This window comes from Octopus bimaculoides, chromosome 8, assembly GCF_046866305.1.
Source record: "Octopus bimaculoides isolate indiv1 chromosome 8, ASM4686630v1, whole genome shotgun sequence".
NCBI classification, from domain to species: Eukaryota; Metazoa; Mollusca; class Cephalopoda; order Octopoda; family Octopodidae; genus Octopus; species Octopus bimaculoides.
Window position 1 is genome coordinate 88,279,418 of NC_142935.1, and position 18,026 is coordinate 88,297,443.

An 18,026-nucleotide genomic window follows, 5' to 3' on the forward strand; every position below is an offset into this window, starting at 1 on the left:
TTGCGTGCCACTGGCACGGAAGCCAGACAGCTGCTCTGGCAACGATCACACTCAGATGGTGCTCTTAGCTCTCCACTGGTACAGGTGCCATCACGATTTCACTTTCACTTGACAAAATGATGAAATAGGTACTAATTTTCAAAAGAAAAACTTTTATAACTCTCTCATTTATTCCTTCTCCTCCTCCTCCTCCTCTGCCACTCTAATTCTTTCTCACTGTGTGTGTTATGTTCCTTTATTCATTGCTTGCTACCAAACCTAGTATGTGCTCTCATCCTGCATTTCTTATGTTAGTTCTCCCTGCATCTCTCTTTTACTCTCTTTTCCTCTCTCTGTGATGCAAAGCATAACTGGAGAAATCAACCAACCAACATTTATATCAGTTATTACCAAATAAAGATTCTGCCATAATATAGAAATTTTACTTTGTAATCCTTTTAAATATCTTCATTCATTATTTATAACTTACTGTAATGTTTTGGTAGATAAAGCAGTTAAGAGTATGAAGACAAGGAAAGCCCCCGGCCCATCAAGAATCACTACAGAGATGCTCAAAATATCTGGCGGTGTCAGCTATAGCCTAGTCACCTGTATAGCTAACCAGGTGATACATGAAGGTGTCATACCCAATGACTGGTGTAGCAGCACCATAGTCAACTGCTACAAAGGTAAAGGTGACGCTTTAGATACAAATAATTACAGAGGTATCAAGTTGTTGGATCAGGTAATGAAAATCACGGAGAGGGTCATAGCCCAACTAATTAGGGAGAGAGTCAGTTTAGATGAGATGCAGTTTGGTTTCGTGCCAGGGAAAAGCACCACTGATGCTATATTTCAGGTAAGACAGCTGCAGGAGAAATACCTAGCCAAAGATAAACATCTGTACCTGGCTTCTGTTGACATGGAGAAAGCCTTTGACAGGGTCCCCCGATCCCTTATCTGGTGGTCAATGAGGAAACTAGGGATGGAAGAATGGTTAGTGAGAGCTGTGCGAGCCATGTACAGGGACACTGTCAGTAAGGTGAGGGTTGGGTATAGGTAGGGGTCCACCAAGATTCAGTCCTCAGCCCCCTCCTATTTATCATAATCCTCCAGGCAATAACAGAGAAATTCAAGACAGGATGCCCCTGGAAGCTCCTCTATGCTGATGACCTTGCTCTAATTGCTGAGTCATTATCAGAACTAAGGAGAAGTTTCAGGTGTGGAAGCAAGGATTAGAATCAAAGGGCCTTAGAGTCAACCTAGCTAAAACCAAAGTCCTAATAAGTAGGAAGGCAGACAAAGTACAAATCCTTTCAGGTAGATGGCCCTGCTCAATCTGTAGAAAAGGTGTAGGTAGAAACTCTATAAGATGTACCCAGTGTAAGCTATGGATACATAAGAGGTGCAGCAATATCAAAGGAAGGCTAACTAGCAAGATAGTTTTTGTTTGTAGCAGATGCTCAGGAGCAATAAACACTGAAAATGTGCAGAGAACAACTTCTGTTACATTCCAGGGAGAAAAACTAGAAGTAGTTGATAGCTTCCGTTTCCTAGGTGATCAAGTCAGTAGCGGGGGTGGGTGCTCTGAAAGTGTAGCTGCTAGAATAAGAATAACCTGGGCAAAGTTCAGAGAGCTCCTACTTCTGCTGGTGACAAAGGGCCTCTCGCTCAGAGTAAAAGGCAGACTGTATGACGCATGTGTACGAACAGCTATGCAACATGGCAGTGAAACATGGGCTGTGACTGCTGAGGACATGCATAAGCTTGCAAGGGACGAAGCCAGTATGCTCTGCTGGATGTGTAATGTCAGTGTGCATACTAGACAGAGTATAAGTGCCTTGAGAGAAAAGTTGGACCTAAGAAGCATCTAATGTGGTGTGCAAGAGAGACGACTGCACTGGTATGGTCATGTGGTGAGAATGGATGAAAAAGCTGTGTGAAAAAGTGTCTCACCCTAGTGGTTGAAGGAACCTGTGGAAGAGGTAGACCCAGGAAGACCTGGGATGAGGTGGTGAAGCACGATATTCGAATATTAGGCCTCACTGAGGCAATGACTAGTGACTGAGACCTTTGGAAATATCCTGTGCTTGAGAAGACCCGGCAAGCCAAGTGAGACCATAATCTGTGGCCTATGCCAGTGGTGTAACCAGCCCACTGTACCTTTCCTTCATTGGACACTAAACTCTGCTTGTGAAGATCTATTGAGGCAAGTGAAATAGAAATCAAATTCAATGACAGCACTGCATGACTGGCATCTGTGCTAGTGGAACACTAAGAGCACCATCCGAGCGTGATCATTGTCAGGGCCACTGACTGGTTCTCTTGCCAGTGGCATGTAAAAAGCACCATTCGAGCGTGATGTGATCGTTACCAGCATCACCTTAATGGCACGTTGAAAACAACATTTGAGCGAGGTCATTGTCAGTGCTGCTGGACTGGCTCCTGTGCAGGTGGCACGTAAAAGACACCATCCGAGCATGGCCATTACCAGTACTGCCTGATTGGCCCTTGTGCCAATGGCATGTAAAAGCACCCATTACACTCTTGGAGTGGTTGGCATTAGGAAGAGCATCCAGTTGTAGAAACTCTGCCAGATCAGAATGGAGCCTGGTGTAGCCATCTGGCTTGCCAGTCCTCAGTCAAACCGTCAAACCTATGCCAGCATGGAAAGTGGACGTTAAACGATGATGATGATTCAATCATGAAATTATTTTACTATAAAATTTCCAACTTATAGGGATTTCTGATATTTTTTACACCTTAAAACATTTTTACTTTAAATTTTCATCAATACAATATTTTTCTATATCATAATATAACAATTTACTTTGAGTATTTTTATCTCACTAAAGTAAAATTAGAAGGTTTTGAGATATGACAATGGTATAATAATATGTTATACTAATGTGATATAGTTAATCTTGTACATTGGGATATTACACATTAGCATAATATATGTTTGCATATGATCTACCAATATGTAATATATTATAATGTTACATTATGTTTGGAAATATATTAGTATATACATATATTAGTGTGCAATATATCGGTGTGATACATTAGTATATTAGATATTACAAGATATATTAGTGTGTGATATATATATATATATGTAATATATTACTATATTGTATATAACTATGTGAAAGATAAATATATTATACATTATGTGGTATGCTACAGTGTAATATAATTATGAGATATATATCAGGATGTGATGTATCAGTATATGATACATGTGTATGTATTATATGAGTATGTGATAAATTGTTAACATATACATTAGTATGTGATATACCAGCATGTTTTTATTAGTATATAATATACTTGCTCCTGAATCTCAATATAATATAAAATAAGCTATATATAAACATGTGATACATCTCACCAATGAAGTACTATTAAATAATATTGAATCCCTACCTTAATGACATGATCATCAATATCCTTAAAGACAGAGGGATCGGTGTAAATTTCACTCTTCCGACAACTTGGAGGATGAGGTGATGGAGGTTCAGAAGAAACAGGAAGCTTGACAAATTCATTAACTACTTGGTCAATTCTTTCTGAATCTTCCTTGTCTAATTCCATGTTAGAAATATCAGCATCTGAAGCCTGTAAAGAAATTGGATAGAGAGATCAATTTACTGTTTTTGTATTGTATAAGTTTTAATCAATTAAGTGAAAGATTGTAGAACTGGGTCAAGACAATTGTACCAGGTGGTCAGTGGTAATTGAAGTCTGTAAGAAAGCTAAGTAGGTTAAGTGACAAGTTTACTGGTTTCGTATTGATACAGGGTTTCTTGATTTATGTGAAGTAATGGAGAGCCAGGAGTACAGTGGATGAAGTTAACTGTAGTAACTGGTCAGTAATGATTCAAGTCAATTATACCAGTTGGTTAATACTATTGCTGACCAGATGGTCAGTGATAACTCAATGTACAGTATCAAACCAATGGTGACTGCATAATTATACCCACCAAGTGGTCAGTCAAGACACAGTGAACTGAACTAGTCAGTCAATGATAGCTTGAATAATATATAAATACGTCAGTGAATGACAGTTCTGTGGTTTTGTTCTAACTCAGTCACAGGTTATCTTTGTTGAGAGGTGAGCTACATGAGATATAGGTCATTATCAAATGAGTCCCATAACTAAGAAAATTCTAAGTAATTTTTCATTAGGCATACCATTCAGAAAATCTTGTGGGCAGCAAGTTATCCATGGCCATTCTAGCTGGTTAATGATAACTTGTTGCTCATTGATTTGCAACAGTTTAAATGGAAGATTAATGACATCAGTATCACTGGTCTCAGAGGAACCACAAATTTGTCAAGAGCATTGTCCCTTCCTCCAGACCCCAAAATAAGTGTGCCATACCACATAGTCTGTGATGATTGAAATGTACCACATAAGTCAGTGACAGATTAATGGTTCTGTACCAGATGGTCAGCGAACTATGATAGATGTTCATTGACAGCCCAAATTAAGAGAACCTAATGGTCAGTAGTGACTTGAGTGGACTCAAGATCAAACCCAAAGATCATTTCATTTATAGATACAATGATGACAATGATGATCTTATCATGGGCAAACTGTGACCTGCAGGACTTTCTGAATGGCATGCCTAAAAAAAAATTAACTTTTGAATTTTTTTTTTAATAGTCCACTTCTCAAAAAAGGTCAGTCATACCTGTCATACACAGAGCTTAGATGCTCTACAACTTCTCAGAAAAGGGTAAAAGATGGGATAGAAAGCAACAAGTTAGATGGGATAGAAAGCAACAAGTTGAGTATAGAAAGACAGAAATGAAAGTAAAGACACTATAAGCAGTTGAATAAACAAACACAATTTTAGGTATTTTCTGCTCACTCATTACAAGATTGTGATTTTGACTTAGAAAATTTTCAGTAGGATGTAGAAAGATCTTGATCAATAACATTTGTTTGTCCACATTAAGTGACATGGCGAATTACACTCTGTAGTGTAGATGTGATGCAGTCTAACTTGCATGAATATAATTTACTTACATTTGATTTCTCTGTTTTCTCCTCGAGCAACTCATTTTTAAGTTCTGTACACAGCTCATTCTTCATTTCTGAGAAAAGTTTCAACATTTGAGCACTCTGCCTCTTCACCATTGTAGATGTTTGCTCCTGTGCAATCTCTCGTAGTCGTATTGTCAAATTCTGCTTCTTCCTCTCTCGTTTTAAAGTCATTGTTTTTGCCAGATTTTTCTTCTGGTTTTCAAACTGAATAGTCATTGCCTGTGAAATAGCATTAAAGATTTGTCAATCATGAAATAACTAGTGTTAAAAGGAAACAGGAGCAAGTTGGACAAAGAGCCTTGCAGTATTTAGTTGATAACATTGATGTTCAAAGTTCAAATCTTACAAAGGTAATTCTTTTATAGGTGTGTACAATTATCCTTTACAAGGTACCATGCACACACACATGTAAAACCATACATGGATGAGCTTGTAGTAACGCCTTGTCTCGTGCGCATGCGTAGTCATCAATATCCAAGTTTGGCGCCCTGATTCTTTCTCTTTTCTCACCGACCGGCGACGATGGCAGACGTCCAACAGCGGAGCTCTCTAACATGTCAGCATCAGAGCTTCACAAATAACTGCTGCCTATTTTCACCATAAATAAATATTGTTGTGTTGATAGTTTGGAGTTCTGCGTTACGTTGTTATTTAGAATTTAATATAGGAAAGCAGGTGTACACCTAATGGTGTATAACCACTTTCCTATAAGCTGAATGAATGACTCTACACAGCATATAGCTGTATCTAGAAAATTTCACAACACTGCTGATACCTACCACCCTGCTCCTCCCCCACTACCACCACCACATTTATTTGATAAAAAGCTTATCTTAAAGACAGTGTTTGGTTAGCTAGAAACTGACCTTTATTTCACCATCTTCTATTTTGTTCTTGCTTTTAGAAGTGTATTTTTTGGTCAATTCATGCAGCTTAGTTTCCCATTCCTCCTCGATTTGTTGAGACAGTTTCTCATGTTCCTGTTTTCCTTGTTCTTGGAATGATTTCAGGAGTTCATCTTCTTCTTTCTGTAGTTGTTGTTCCAATTTCTTTTGAAGATCAAATAATTCTTCTCGTTTGCGGATCTGCAAAAGAAGAAAACAAAAATATGAAGAAATAGAAAACAAACAAAAATGCAATGTAAAAATAGAGAAAACAAAAGAGGGAAAGAAAATAAATGATATACACTGATTCCTGCTTCTTCTGTTTAAGAATTATTTTCTGTTGCCCATTGGTATTAAAATATTTGGTTTTTCTTCCTATCTTTTACTTGTTTCAGTCAATGGACTGCAGCCATGCTAGGGGCATTACCTTGAAGGGATTAGTTGAATAATGAATTGACCCCAGTACTTATTTTTTAAGCCTAGCACTTACTCTATTAGACTCTTTTGTCGAACCACAAGACATAAACAAACTAACACTAGCTATCAAGTGGTGGTGGGGGACAAAGACAAAGACAATGACAAACACACATAGCTATGCATACATGCATACACATACACACACACGTCAGCATGATGGGTTTCATTCAGTTTCCATCTACCAAATCTACTCATGAAGCTTTGGTTGGCCTGGGGCTAGCTACAGTAGAAGACTGAACCCAAGATCATACGGTTGGAAAGCAAACTTCTTACCCATACAGCCACGCCTAAGTTCCTGAATTAAGCATCATCATCATTACTCCTTCCACCACCAATACTGTCAACAGCATAACTACCACTACTGTTGCCATAGTCACCACCAAGACAACCATGATCAACATCACTATGACCAATAGCGCCATCATTACCGCCGCCACCGCCACTGCCTCTGTTGCTCCCAGCCTCAACTTGTCTACCTCTCCATCAACGTTAATTTAAGATAAAACTTATCCCCTTCCTACTAATCACAAAGACATTTCTAGGAAACAAGATGACCGCAACAACATAAACATGTTTGAAACTTTAATTACTTGCATGTTAGTGATGACTGGCATGGTAAGGGAAAACAAAACAGGATCATTAAGTCATTATTTTAGATATTAATTGGTGGTGATAACTATTGCATGCTTCAGGTTGCATGTAATTTAATTTCATATCCTTTACACTGCAAATTCTTTTGGGAAAGGAACGAACAACACAACAAAACCTTTACTTTTCTCTCATCCTTCTAGAATAGAATGTCTTGGTATCTAGTTAAAACAAAGTAGTAAATGTACTGAGTTTTTACCATTTCTTCAAGTTTGAAATTTAATTAAAAAAAACAAAACAGGTGAATGACAGAATAGGTAAAAATTCAGATAAAATATTCAGGTATTGTTCCTATACATCCTGTGTTCAAATCCCAAGTAATGTTTCAATACATCCTGTGTTCAAATCCCACCAGTGACAATTTTATAATGATGCAAATATAAGTGTGTCTATACATGTAATCGAAACTCTGAGCCCTTCTCACAACCAATCATACTCTCCCCAAGAAACTCATACACATCACATCACCTCTTACTTTAACCATTTCCTTGAAGGAACAAAGTAGAAAGTGTGTGTGGGTGTGAGAGAGAGAGAGAAAGAGAGAAAGAGAGAGAGAGAAAGAGAGAGAGAGAGAAAGAGAGAGAGAGAGAAAGAGAGAGAGAGAAAGAGAGAGAGAGAAAGAGAGAGAGAGAGAAAGAGAGAGAGAGAAAGAGAGAGAGAGAGAGAGACCCCAATATTTGATTGTTACTTTATCGATCATGAAAAAAATGAAAGGCAAGTTTACCTAGAGGGGATTTGAAATTAAAGCATAAGAAACCAGAACAAATATCACAAGACATCTTATCTGGTGTTCTGAAGACATAGCAAATTCACTGCCCATTTGTATCCTCAGTGAAGTCTTTATTAATAGTAGCTCAACTTTCAGTAAGTCATATAACTGCTATACTTCTACCTGCAGAGTGAAGCTAACATTTCCAGGGAATATGCCATGCCATAGTTGATTTTCAAGGACTTCCGACAATACCCAAAAATTAACAGAGTTATAAACACTATTATTATTATTTTTTTTTCTGCAAGACTTCATAGATATTTCATAGATATTTGATAAACATGAATGTGGTGTTCTGTTTAATTTTATATTTTGTTAAAAGACATGTTAATTCTCTACTCCTCCCTACACAATTCTCCTCTTCTACTCCCTCCACCAACACCACCACCACCACCATCATCAATGTTGTCGGTCTTGTTGCTTCCCCCTCCCCCTTTCACTACACTACCCAATCATTTTCATCCCCACCTCCATTACCATATTGAATATAAATTGGTCAGGTCCCACAATGTCTAACCACTTGGTTGCTGTACTGTATTTGTTACACACAACAACAAAGAAAACAGCCACTCTTTGTCATGAACTCAAGATGATAGATTGAGTGCATAAAAAGCCTGTTTAGTGACAGCAGTTTTAAACTCAGGAAGTCATATGATAGCAATCTTCTGCCAACATGTCCTTTGCACTTATGACCTACATTTTGCAAAAGAAAAACTCTGAGTAAGTTTTTATGATGTCTTTGCTGCTTTATTAATAAAGTGTGTATACATATACAGTATTTGCCGGTGTATAAGCCGCACCCGTGTATAACCCCCTCCCCCGATTTTCGGTCCCTGACGGTGATGGTAGTGGTGGTGGTGGGGGGGACCAGGAATTAACTGGGGCTGATGAAAAGGAAGAAATGTGGGATGAATACAAACTTCAATATCATGATGATTTCATACTTGACAAACATTTCTGACTGCAATCATTGATATTCATAATTATTAATGGAAGAAGATAGACTCCAGGTTTTAAATGCAAGACCTAATAAAAAAACATCTTTTTATTACATTTGCTTATATGATTTATTCATATTGTGATCTTTATATTCTTTCTTGAAAATGTGTGGTCCTAAAAAGGACTGACCCTAATGGGTAGAGACTTCACTCAATGCCTAAGAACACTTTGTTATCAAATGACCCATTGAAGACCTTGCAGAGTTGATCATCTGCATATGCCAGTTCATCCTTGTCATTGCTGGAGTCAGAAAAGTCAAGAGAGATGGCGTTGTCTTCCCACAAGATGTCATATTCTGTGCAGCACCATTGAAGCAAAAGCTGTGATTGAGACGATACTGGTGCATGTTGGCTTGAAATGTGTAATGTTATAAGAGTGTATGGCAGACAAAATGGATGATGACACTGAAATAAGAATATTTAAACAGTTTTTTTTACTAGTTTTAATGGCAAGAATTGTAAGGGGAGCCAGTACCACATGAATCTTCGATAATTACATGAAATAATGTTTGGGTTTTAGACCGACTTTTCCTTGTACCCATGTATAAACTGCACCCCTCTTTTCCTGGATTTTCCTGTTGGAAAAAAACTGCAGTTAATACACCGGCAAATACGGTACATATCTTAATATATAAATCTGAAATTGTGTGTTTGTGTGAAGCCTTTTTGAATGTTTATAGAAATCCACATTTTCCACTTTTTCGTAAAATTTTTTACATCAATGGAATTTTCTCGATCTGAGCTTTCCAGTGCAGTAATTAGATTTTTTAAATTCCGTTTACTTTGTGTGATTTAAGGGAGATTTGGCTGTTGTTTCTAGCAACTTTTATATTTCATCCCTGCTACCTGGAACGCCATTCTTACACACGCGCTCAACATAAAAATATAGAGAGTAAAAGTAAAAGAGGGAGAGGGAGAGAGAGAGAAAGTGATACATACAACGTCATAGATTAAACTTTCATCTCAGTATTTTTTACCTATTTTTCATAACATAGATACGTAAAAACACACATAACCACACATACATGACCTGTGACAACAACATACACATTGCTCTCAATCTCTATTCATTTCTCCCCCTCTTCCTCTCTTGCTCTCTCAAACGTATACATGTGCAAGTAAACACAATCATTCACATCGTGGTATATTTACAAAACATTGATGGCATAACTACAGAGTTGTATCCCCCAACTTTGGAAGGTCATAACTTTCATAAAAATGAATATTTATTTATGAAATTTTCTATGCATATATTATTTATTATGTAGATTCCAAATATACAAAAATTTTCGGTGAAAGTGTTTTGGAAGTGGGTGGGGTACAATATTCGAAAATTCCACTTAAATTCCTCTTAACTTTCAGGAAAATGAATATTTTTTCATGAAATTTTGTACAAATGTACCTTGATGTATGTACATTTCAAGCATGTAGGAATTTTGAAGGAAACAACTGCAGGTTATTTTTGAGAAGCGTTCCCCACTTGGTGGTGTTTCGGAGCAAGTCCATATCTGTTTCATTTTTCTCTATTATGTGCTTATGTGCATCCTTAGATTTCTAATGAAGTAATAGGCAGTGAAGAGAAGCAGTCATAAGAAAACTTTTAACTACCCCTATTCCTTTCTCTCCCCCTCTCTACCTCTTCCTCTCTCGCTCTCTCAAAAGCATACACGTGCAAGTACACAATCATTCAGTAAAATATAACTCATGTTCGTCAATGTTTTGTAAATTTACCACGATTTTCACTGGGTGTTAGGGTTAAGGTTTTAGGGTCAGGGTTAGGGTTTAGGATTAATGTTACGGTTACGGTTTTTAGGGTCAGGGTTAGGGTTTAGGGTTAGTGTTAGGATTAGGTTTAAGATTAGGGTTGGGTAATTGTGCGGGTGTTAATCTGAAAAATTACAGGTATGTGAAAAGTACCGACACTGCCATCTATTATAACTTTTGTTGTTCTGTTTAATATATACATAGATTATGCCTCCAAAGAAGAGAGTTTGCTGGGGAAAGACAGCAACCGGTTTAAAATGACAGCAACAGACTGCAGTAATGCACCACATTCCAGAAGCTATTTTGAACATAATGCAAAATGGTGCATCAACATCTTCTGCCCAATCTGATAGAATTCTGGCAAAACTGTGTAGCAACAGATCGCCAGCAATTGTTTCATCAGAAATTGCCGTCCTAGCTCCTGCTAAAAGGGATTACCCTGCTATGTATAATCAGGGTAGCACAAAAAGTTGTTTTGCACAAGCATTTCTATAGCCAATTACACGGATGCAATTTACGTACGCTTAATAATTTTACGCAAAACAGCCTTCAGACTTTCCCTATTAATTTCATCGTCTTTTGAATTATGAACATATTTACATCATAAGGTTTTTTTTCGTTGTAAGGCTTTCTTTTTTAGTTGATTTTCAGCTAGCAAGACTTATCGTAGATGGCATAATAAGTCACACCCGGACAAGGTCGGGTTATACTGCTAGTATATATATAGATGCAGGTATGACTATGTACTAAGACATAAGTACAGGTATGGCTGTGTGGTGAGAAGCTTGCTTCCTAACCACATGGTTCCAGGTTCCATCCCACTGCATGACACTTTGGGCAAGTGTTTTCTACAATAGCCTTGGGTTGAGCAGAGCCTTGTGAGTGGACTTGGTAGATGAAAACTGAAAGAAGTCTGTTGTATATATGTGTGTGTGTCTGTCCCCCACCATTGCTTGACAACTGATGTTGGTGTGTATACATCCTCATAACTTAGTAATTTAGCAGAAGAGTCTGATAGAATAAGTGCAAGGCTTAAAAAAATTACTAGGGTTGATTCATTTCACTAAAAATTCTTCAAGGTGATGCACTAGCATGGCTGCAGTCAAATGACTGAAACATGTATAAGATTAAAGTATATATATATATATATATATATATATATATATATATATATATATAAGAGGGAGGTCATCTTTCAGTTTCTTTCTACTAGACCCACCCACTAGGTTTTGGTTAGCCCTGTGCTACAGTAGAAGACACTTTTTCAAGGTACTACATAGTATGTCTGAACTTGAAACCACATAGTTGGGAAGCAAACTTCTTAACCACATGGCCATGCCCGCTCCTAGGCATGGCTGTGCTTGAATACAGGTGTCAGTTGGCAGGGTCGTTAGAATATTGAACTGAATGCGAGGTCGTCTTTGCCTTTCATCCTTTCGGGGGGGGGGGGGGGATAAATTAAGTATCAGTTGCATATTGGTGTCAATCTAATTGACTTGCTTCCTCCTCCAAAATTTCGGACCTTGTCCCTAGAGTAGAAAAGAATATTGAACTGAATGCTTCATTTTATTTGTCTGACTCCTTTGCATTCTAAGATCAAATCCTGTTGATGTCAACTTTGCCTTTTATCCCTTCTGAGGTTGTTCAAAAGAGTGTCAACCCAGATCAATGGATTGTTAGGTCTGTAAGAATTTCAAACCAGATGCCTTGTGGTGTTTGTTGTAGTTCTCTGCGTTCAGTCAAATTCCAGCTTTGAATTTTACTTTATTTCTGTGCATTACAAATACACTTTTAATTATCATTGTAGTCTTTCCTTATTGCTGCTTTCTTTTTCCTCTTTTACTCTTTTCTGACCTGAGTACTACACACTATTGCATATCATTTGTTCCCATATGTTGAAATACACTCGCTTTCTTTCAATTAATTTTGAAAATAATGAAGTCAGTAAAACGTTTTAGTCATTATTGGTTTCAAATTTTGGCACGAGACCAGCAACTTTGGGGGAGGAATAAGTCAATTACACTGACCCCAGTGATCAACTGATACATATTTTATTGACCCTGAAAGGATGAAAGATAAAATCTATCTCAGCGGAGTTTGAATTCAGAACATAGAGATGGACAAAATGTCGCTAAGCATCTTGCCTGGAGGGCTTATGATTCTGCTAGCTTGTCACTTTAATCTTAGTCATTATTAAGGTGGTATTTGTGGTGTTTGAAACATAAATTAAAATAAAATTTCGAAGGAAATCTTTGTAGATTTTAGCCCTTTAAGTGCAAAATTAAATTTCATGATTATTTCAATAATGATGTTAAATATCTAACAAGAAAATAGAACTGGTATTTACTAAAAGTCACGTTATCTCTATAAACTTGACAAATCTCAATAGAAAATAGTGTCAAACATGACATTCCTCAAAAAATGTTAGATTAGTATATAAAACTGCTTTCTGCAGTTAAGGATAATTTTGACTGGTTATGTCTGATTTCCACAGTAAAAGGGTAAAAAAGCACCTCTTACCAACCTGCAGGACTAGCAGGGCAGGTAAAGCAAAATCCTTAAAACAAAAGGCCAAATAAATAATGCTGGGTGGAATTGAAAGAGGGGTTCTTCCAGTTGGAGAGAAAAGTACCCTGGTAAATAAATAGTGAATGAATGATTGTTGAATATACAGAAAGAAATAGGCTAAGTTAATTCTATGGAAACAGTTCCTTTATATAAGCCTGATGCTTTTACAAGAAGCATGGATATTACATCTCATTATCATGTAAACCCCTTAATGGTTAGATGTTGTTTAACCCTGAGTCAACCTGAATTGAACAAACCCATGATGATCAGATTCCCTCCATGGGCATATTAATTTTTTTTTTAAATAGCAGTATGGTTGGAATCTCCCTCTCTTTTCCTCTCTATCTATATTCATATATATTTATTTGTCTGTCTGTCTGTCTGTATGTATGTATGTATGTATGTATGTATGTATGTATGTATGTATGTATGTATGTATGTATGTATGTATGTATGTATGTATGTATGTATGTATGTATGTATGTACGTATGTACGTATGTGCATATATATGATGTATGTATGCATGTATGCTTGTACGCATGCTTCCGTACATGCACATGTGGTACGATTTGAGGAAAATGTGGTTGCTCTTTCTAGCAGGTTTAGTAACCATATAGATGATCACTATGACAGTGTTGATGAAAGGGGTGGTGGTAGTGAAGAAGTGCCAATGGTAATGAGTAAGCAATGGGGAGGGGTGACGGAGATAGAAGAGAAAACAAGGGTGGTGGAGTGATTATGTGGCTGTGGAGCTGGGAGTGGTAAAGATTAATATTAGTAAAGGTGGCAGTAGGGGTGGTAGTAGAGGTAGCAGTGGCTGCAGTAGTTATGGTGGCTGTGGTGATGTTAGTGATAGTAATGATGGTGATAGTGTTGGTGGTGATGATAATGGTTGTGATGGTACTAATGATAGTGAAATTGAAGAAAGAACAGCAAGAGTGGTGGGGGAAGATGTTACAATGCTTATCTATAATTAACCAATTTATATAGGGTTAATTATCAAAGATAATTATCCTATTATATTAGAGGAAAATAAATTCTTGTGTAATTCTGGTAATTGTAATGTGTGTGTGTGTGTGTGTGTGTGCATGTGAGTGTTTGTGTGTGTGTGATAAGTGTATGTAAGTTATATGTATATTCACTTACAGAACTACACAAGCATGTGTGTGTTGTATGTACACACACATACACACACATACCTTCATACAAATACATGTACACATACACACACATATATACTTATTTACACATATGTGTGTGTGTATGCTTGAGTTTGTATATATATATATATATATATATATATACATATGTAATACATACATACATACATGTCATGAGTTGTAGCAGGAACATTTAGCATTCTAATTTTTGAAGATCATATGGGTTAGGGGAGTGTGTGTGTGTGTGTGTGTGTGTGTGTGTGTTCGTGCACGTGCACACACATTCAGCACATGTTAAAATTAAAAAAACAAAATCCAGATTAAATGATAACAATAATGATGACATGATGACAAAGACAATGCCATCATCACCATCATCATAATTTAACAGCTGTTTTTCCATGCTCCATGGGTTGTATATATGTATGGATATCTATCTATCTGTCTACATCTCTCATATATATATATATATATATATATATATATATCGAAGAGTTAAAAAGAATGGAGTAGATAAAATCCAAGCTACACCTCGATCCTTGGATCTTACATTTATATATCTATATCATCATCATCGTCATCGTCGTCATTTAACGTCTGCCTTCCATGCTGGCATGGGTGGATAACAGTGTTTGGAGGGATATATTATCCAGGCAAATACCGTATTAGCTTTCAGTTAAGTTCTGGTTAAAGGAAAACCACAATGATCAGTATCTAACATCTGTGACTACAATTAGTTGTTAGATGCTCTGTGAATTCTTCCAATGGATAATTCCGTGTATGCTTCGTTGGATGGAAAAAAAATTGTCTGGAGTATATATTAATTTTAATAATAATAAAAAGTATGGAGACTTGTACATCCACAAAATTTATTTTTTAGTTATATACAGCATATTATAATATGCTGTATATAACTAAAAAATAAATTTTGTGGATGTACAAGTCTCCATACTCTTTATTATTATTATTATTATTATTATTATTATATATATATATATATATATATATATATATATATATATATATATATATATATATATATATATATATATATATATATATATATATATATATATATATATATAGATAGATAGATAGATAGATAGATAGATATTAGGTCGTCAAGTATGAATTTGTAGAAAAGAAAAAAAAGTTGGCTAATGTTTTATAAATACAAGGAATAGTTTTATTCATCAAAGTATGCACCCATATTGTCAATACACTTTTGCCATTTCAGCGGTAACTTGTCCAGCCTGGAACTGTAAAAGCCTGGCAATCTAGAGTCAATAAAACCTTGGAAGGCCTGTTTTACAGCATTGGCGGAATTAAATTTATTTCCTATCAAAAAGTTATCCAAATTCTGGAAGAAGTGGTAGTCATGTGGGGGCAAGATCATGTGAGTATGGTGGATGATGGAGAACTTCCAACTCCAACTCCTGTAGTTTCATCAATGTCATTTTTGCAATGTGTGGTCTGGCGTTGTCTTGCAATAAAATAGAAGTGGATCTGTTGACTAATCTAGGCTGTTTTTTTGTAAGTTTCTGCATCATTTGGTCATTAGCAAAGCAGGACATTTGATTCTAATCATAATTTCCAACTTTGGTATGGTTTCTTAGCCAGTGCACAGACAAGGGAGTAGAACCGCTGTAACTGGAAGCAAGTTCTGCATAAAGCCCTTTCAGTTATAATGAAAATAATGAAAGCAAATCTTTACAGTAAATACTGCTGTAAACTGTCAATATATTTTGTTCACAAAAATATCTCGAGGCAGGAACTGCTTATAAAATCAAAAAAATCAGCACAGCACCCATGACTTAGGGAAACATTTTTCATGCTCAGAATTGTTGAAGCATGGAATAAACTACTTGCACCAGTTGTTTGCTGTTAGGACACTGTAACCAGTGTTCCATCTAAGTCGCATGCTTGTGTGTTCACACGTATTTTACAACTAGGAAAGGTGCACACACAATGTTTTGAAATGAAATCAGATAGTTTTAATTGAAGGAATGATTTCTCAAATGAATTTCACATACTTTGCATAAAAAGATAAAAAAAATTTGAACACAATTCAAATTTCTGTGCACACACACAGCAAAACCATTAGAGAAAACATTGACTGGTAGCTCTACTTCCATCCTCATCACACTACCAACCCTCTCTCACTAAGCCTATGTATGAGAAATTGCACAGGATCATCCTCATCACTCAAGAGCTCTATATAAGAGACAACATTGAACCATTTGTACTCAATACATTCTATTTCACTCTTTCTGTACTGCCATCCATCACTCTCTTTCACCTCTGGATCATTTCTATTATCACCCATCGCCTAGTCACCTACTCTTATGTCTACCTCTGCCATTACCCATCACTCTCCTCTCATCACCACTTCAATAACTCTGTCTCTACCATCATACTCTTGCTCCTTTTATCAACCTATTCTGGTCATTTGCTGTTCCCCTCCGTGATTACATTACTTGAGCAAAAATACACATCTCAGTTTACTGAGTATTCTCTACACTTAGAGATTACAAGGTACCTTCTTGCATAAGCTGGTGCTAAAATGAAAAGCCCTTCCTTCTGCATATCCTCTTGAGTGATTTGGTGAGCAAGCAGAAGTACAAACCAGTCTTACCAAGGACCTGGTAACCTCCTTGGTGTTGGTGCCTGAAACAATACACCCAGCGCACACCAAGAAGTGAATGACAAATGAGTAGAAAAAATGTAAGGCTAAATGATTTCTTTATTTCAATCTCACCGAGGACTTGTCAACTTCTCTAGCATTGGTGCTATAACAAAATACATCCATTAGACTTCAGGAAATGGTTGGTGCCAGAAAGAATATTTAGCCATAGAAACCTAGCCCAGTCTATGGGAGCAATGGTTCTCAATAAGAAATGACTTGGGTTGAAATGGATTCCATGCCAGCATGGAAAGCAGATGTAAAATTATGTTGATGATGCTATATATATATATATATATATATATATACACACATTACCTCTAGGAGAATGGCAGAGAAAACGGATAACCTAGTGCTCGGGTTTTGGACTTTCCAGAATGTTTGTTATTATAAATCTGGTTAGTCTTTGTCAGTTAGATTTACCGAAGACAAAATTTAAAATATCTGCTACATCAATTGCCTATATACTCAGCTGATAGCTCATGCCATAAACAGAACCAAGAACAGTGAAAATTTTATATTAAAAATTATAAGTAGGTGCAGGCATAGCTGTGTATTTAGGGAGTTTGCTTCCCAATTGCATTGGTTCATGTTCAATCCCACAGCATGGCATCTTGGGAAAATATCATCTACTATAGTCACAGGTTGACTAAAATCTTGAGAATAGATATGATAGAGAGGAACAGAAAGAAACCTATCATATGGCTTGCTTCCCAACAACATGGTTCAAGGTTCAGTCCCGCAGGCAAAGTGTCTTCTACTATAGCCTTGTGCCAACTAAAACATTGAGTGGAACTGGTAGACCGAAACTGAAAGAAGCCAGTTGTCTGTATATATATATATATATATATATATATATATATATATATATATATATATATATAAATTTAAGGAATAGAGAAAACGCATGTTATAATTGCATACTTTATTCCTACATATGTTTCAAAGGATTAAACGTAAGACATTATGACCAAGTATAGTCGGTCATAATGTCTTACGTTTAAGATGATTCCCATGCTTTCCCTGATGAGAAGGTTAC

The 18,026-nt window shown here is 36.6% G+C and overlaps 1 protein-coding gene across 1 annotated transcript in view; it reads right to left on the reverse strand.

Annotated features, from left to right (window-relative positions):
• LOC106868781 (hillarin) overlaps positions 1-18,026 on the reverse strand; it is a 124,037-nt gene that overhangs the window by 18,406 nt on the left and 87,605 nt on the right. The window contains exons 4-6 of the mRNA XM_014914199.3: positions 5,902-6,120; positions 5,018-5,254; positions 3,409-3,600 (exon numbers count right to left, since the gene is read on the reverse strand). Coding sequence (XP_014769685.1) covers positions 3,409-3,600; positions 5,018-5,254; positions 5,902-6,120 — 648 coding nt within the window. The remainder of the gene's footprint in view (positions 1-3,408; positions 3,601-5,017; positions 5,255-5,901; positions 6,121-18,026) is intronic.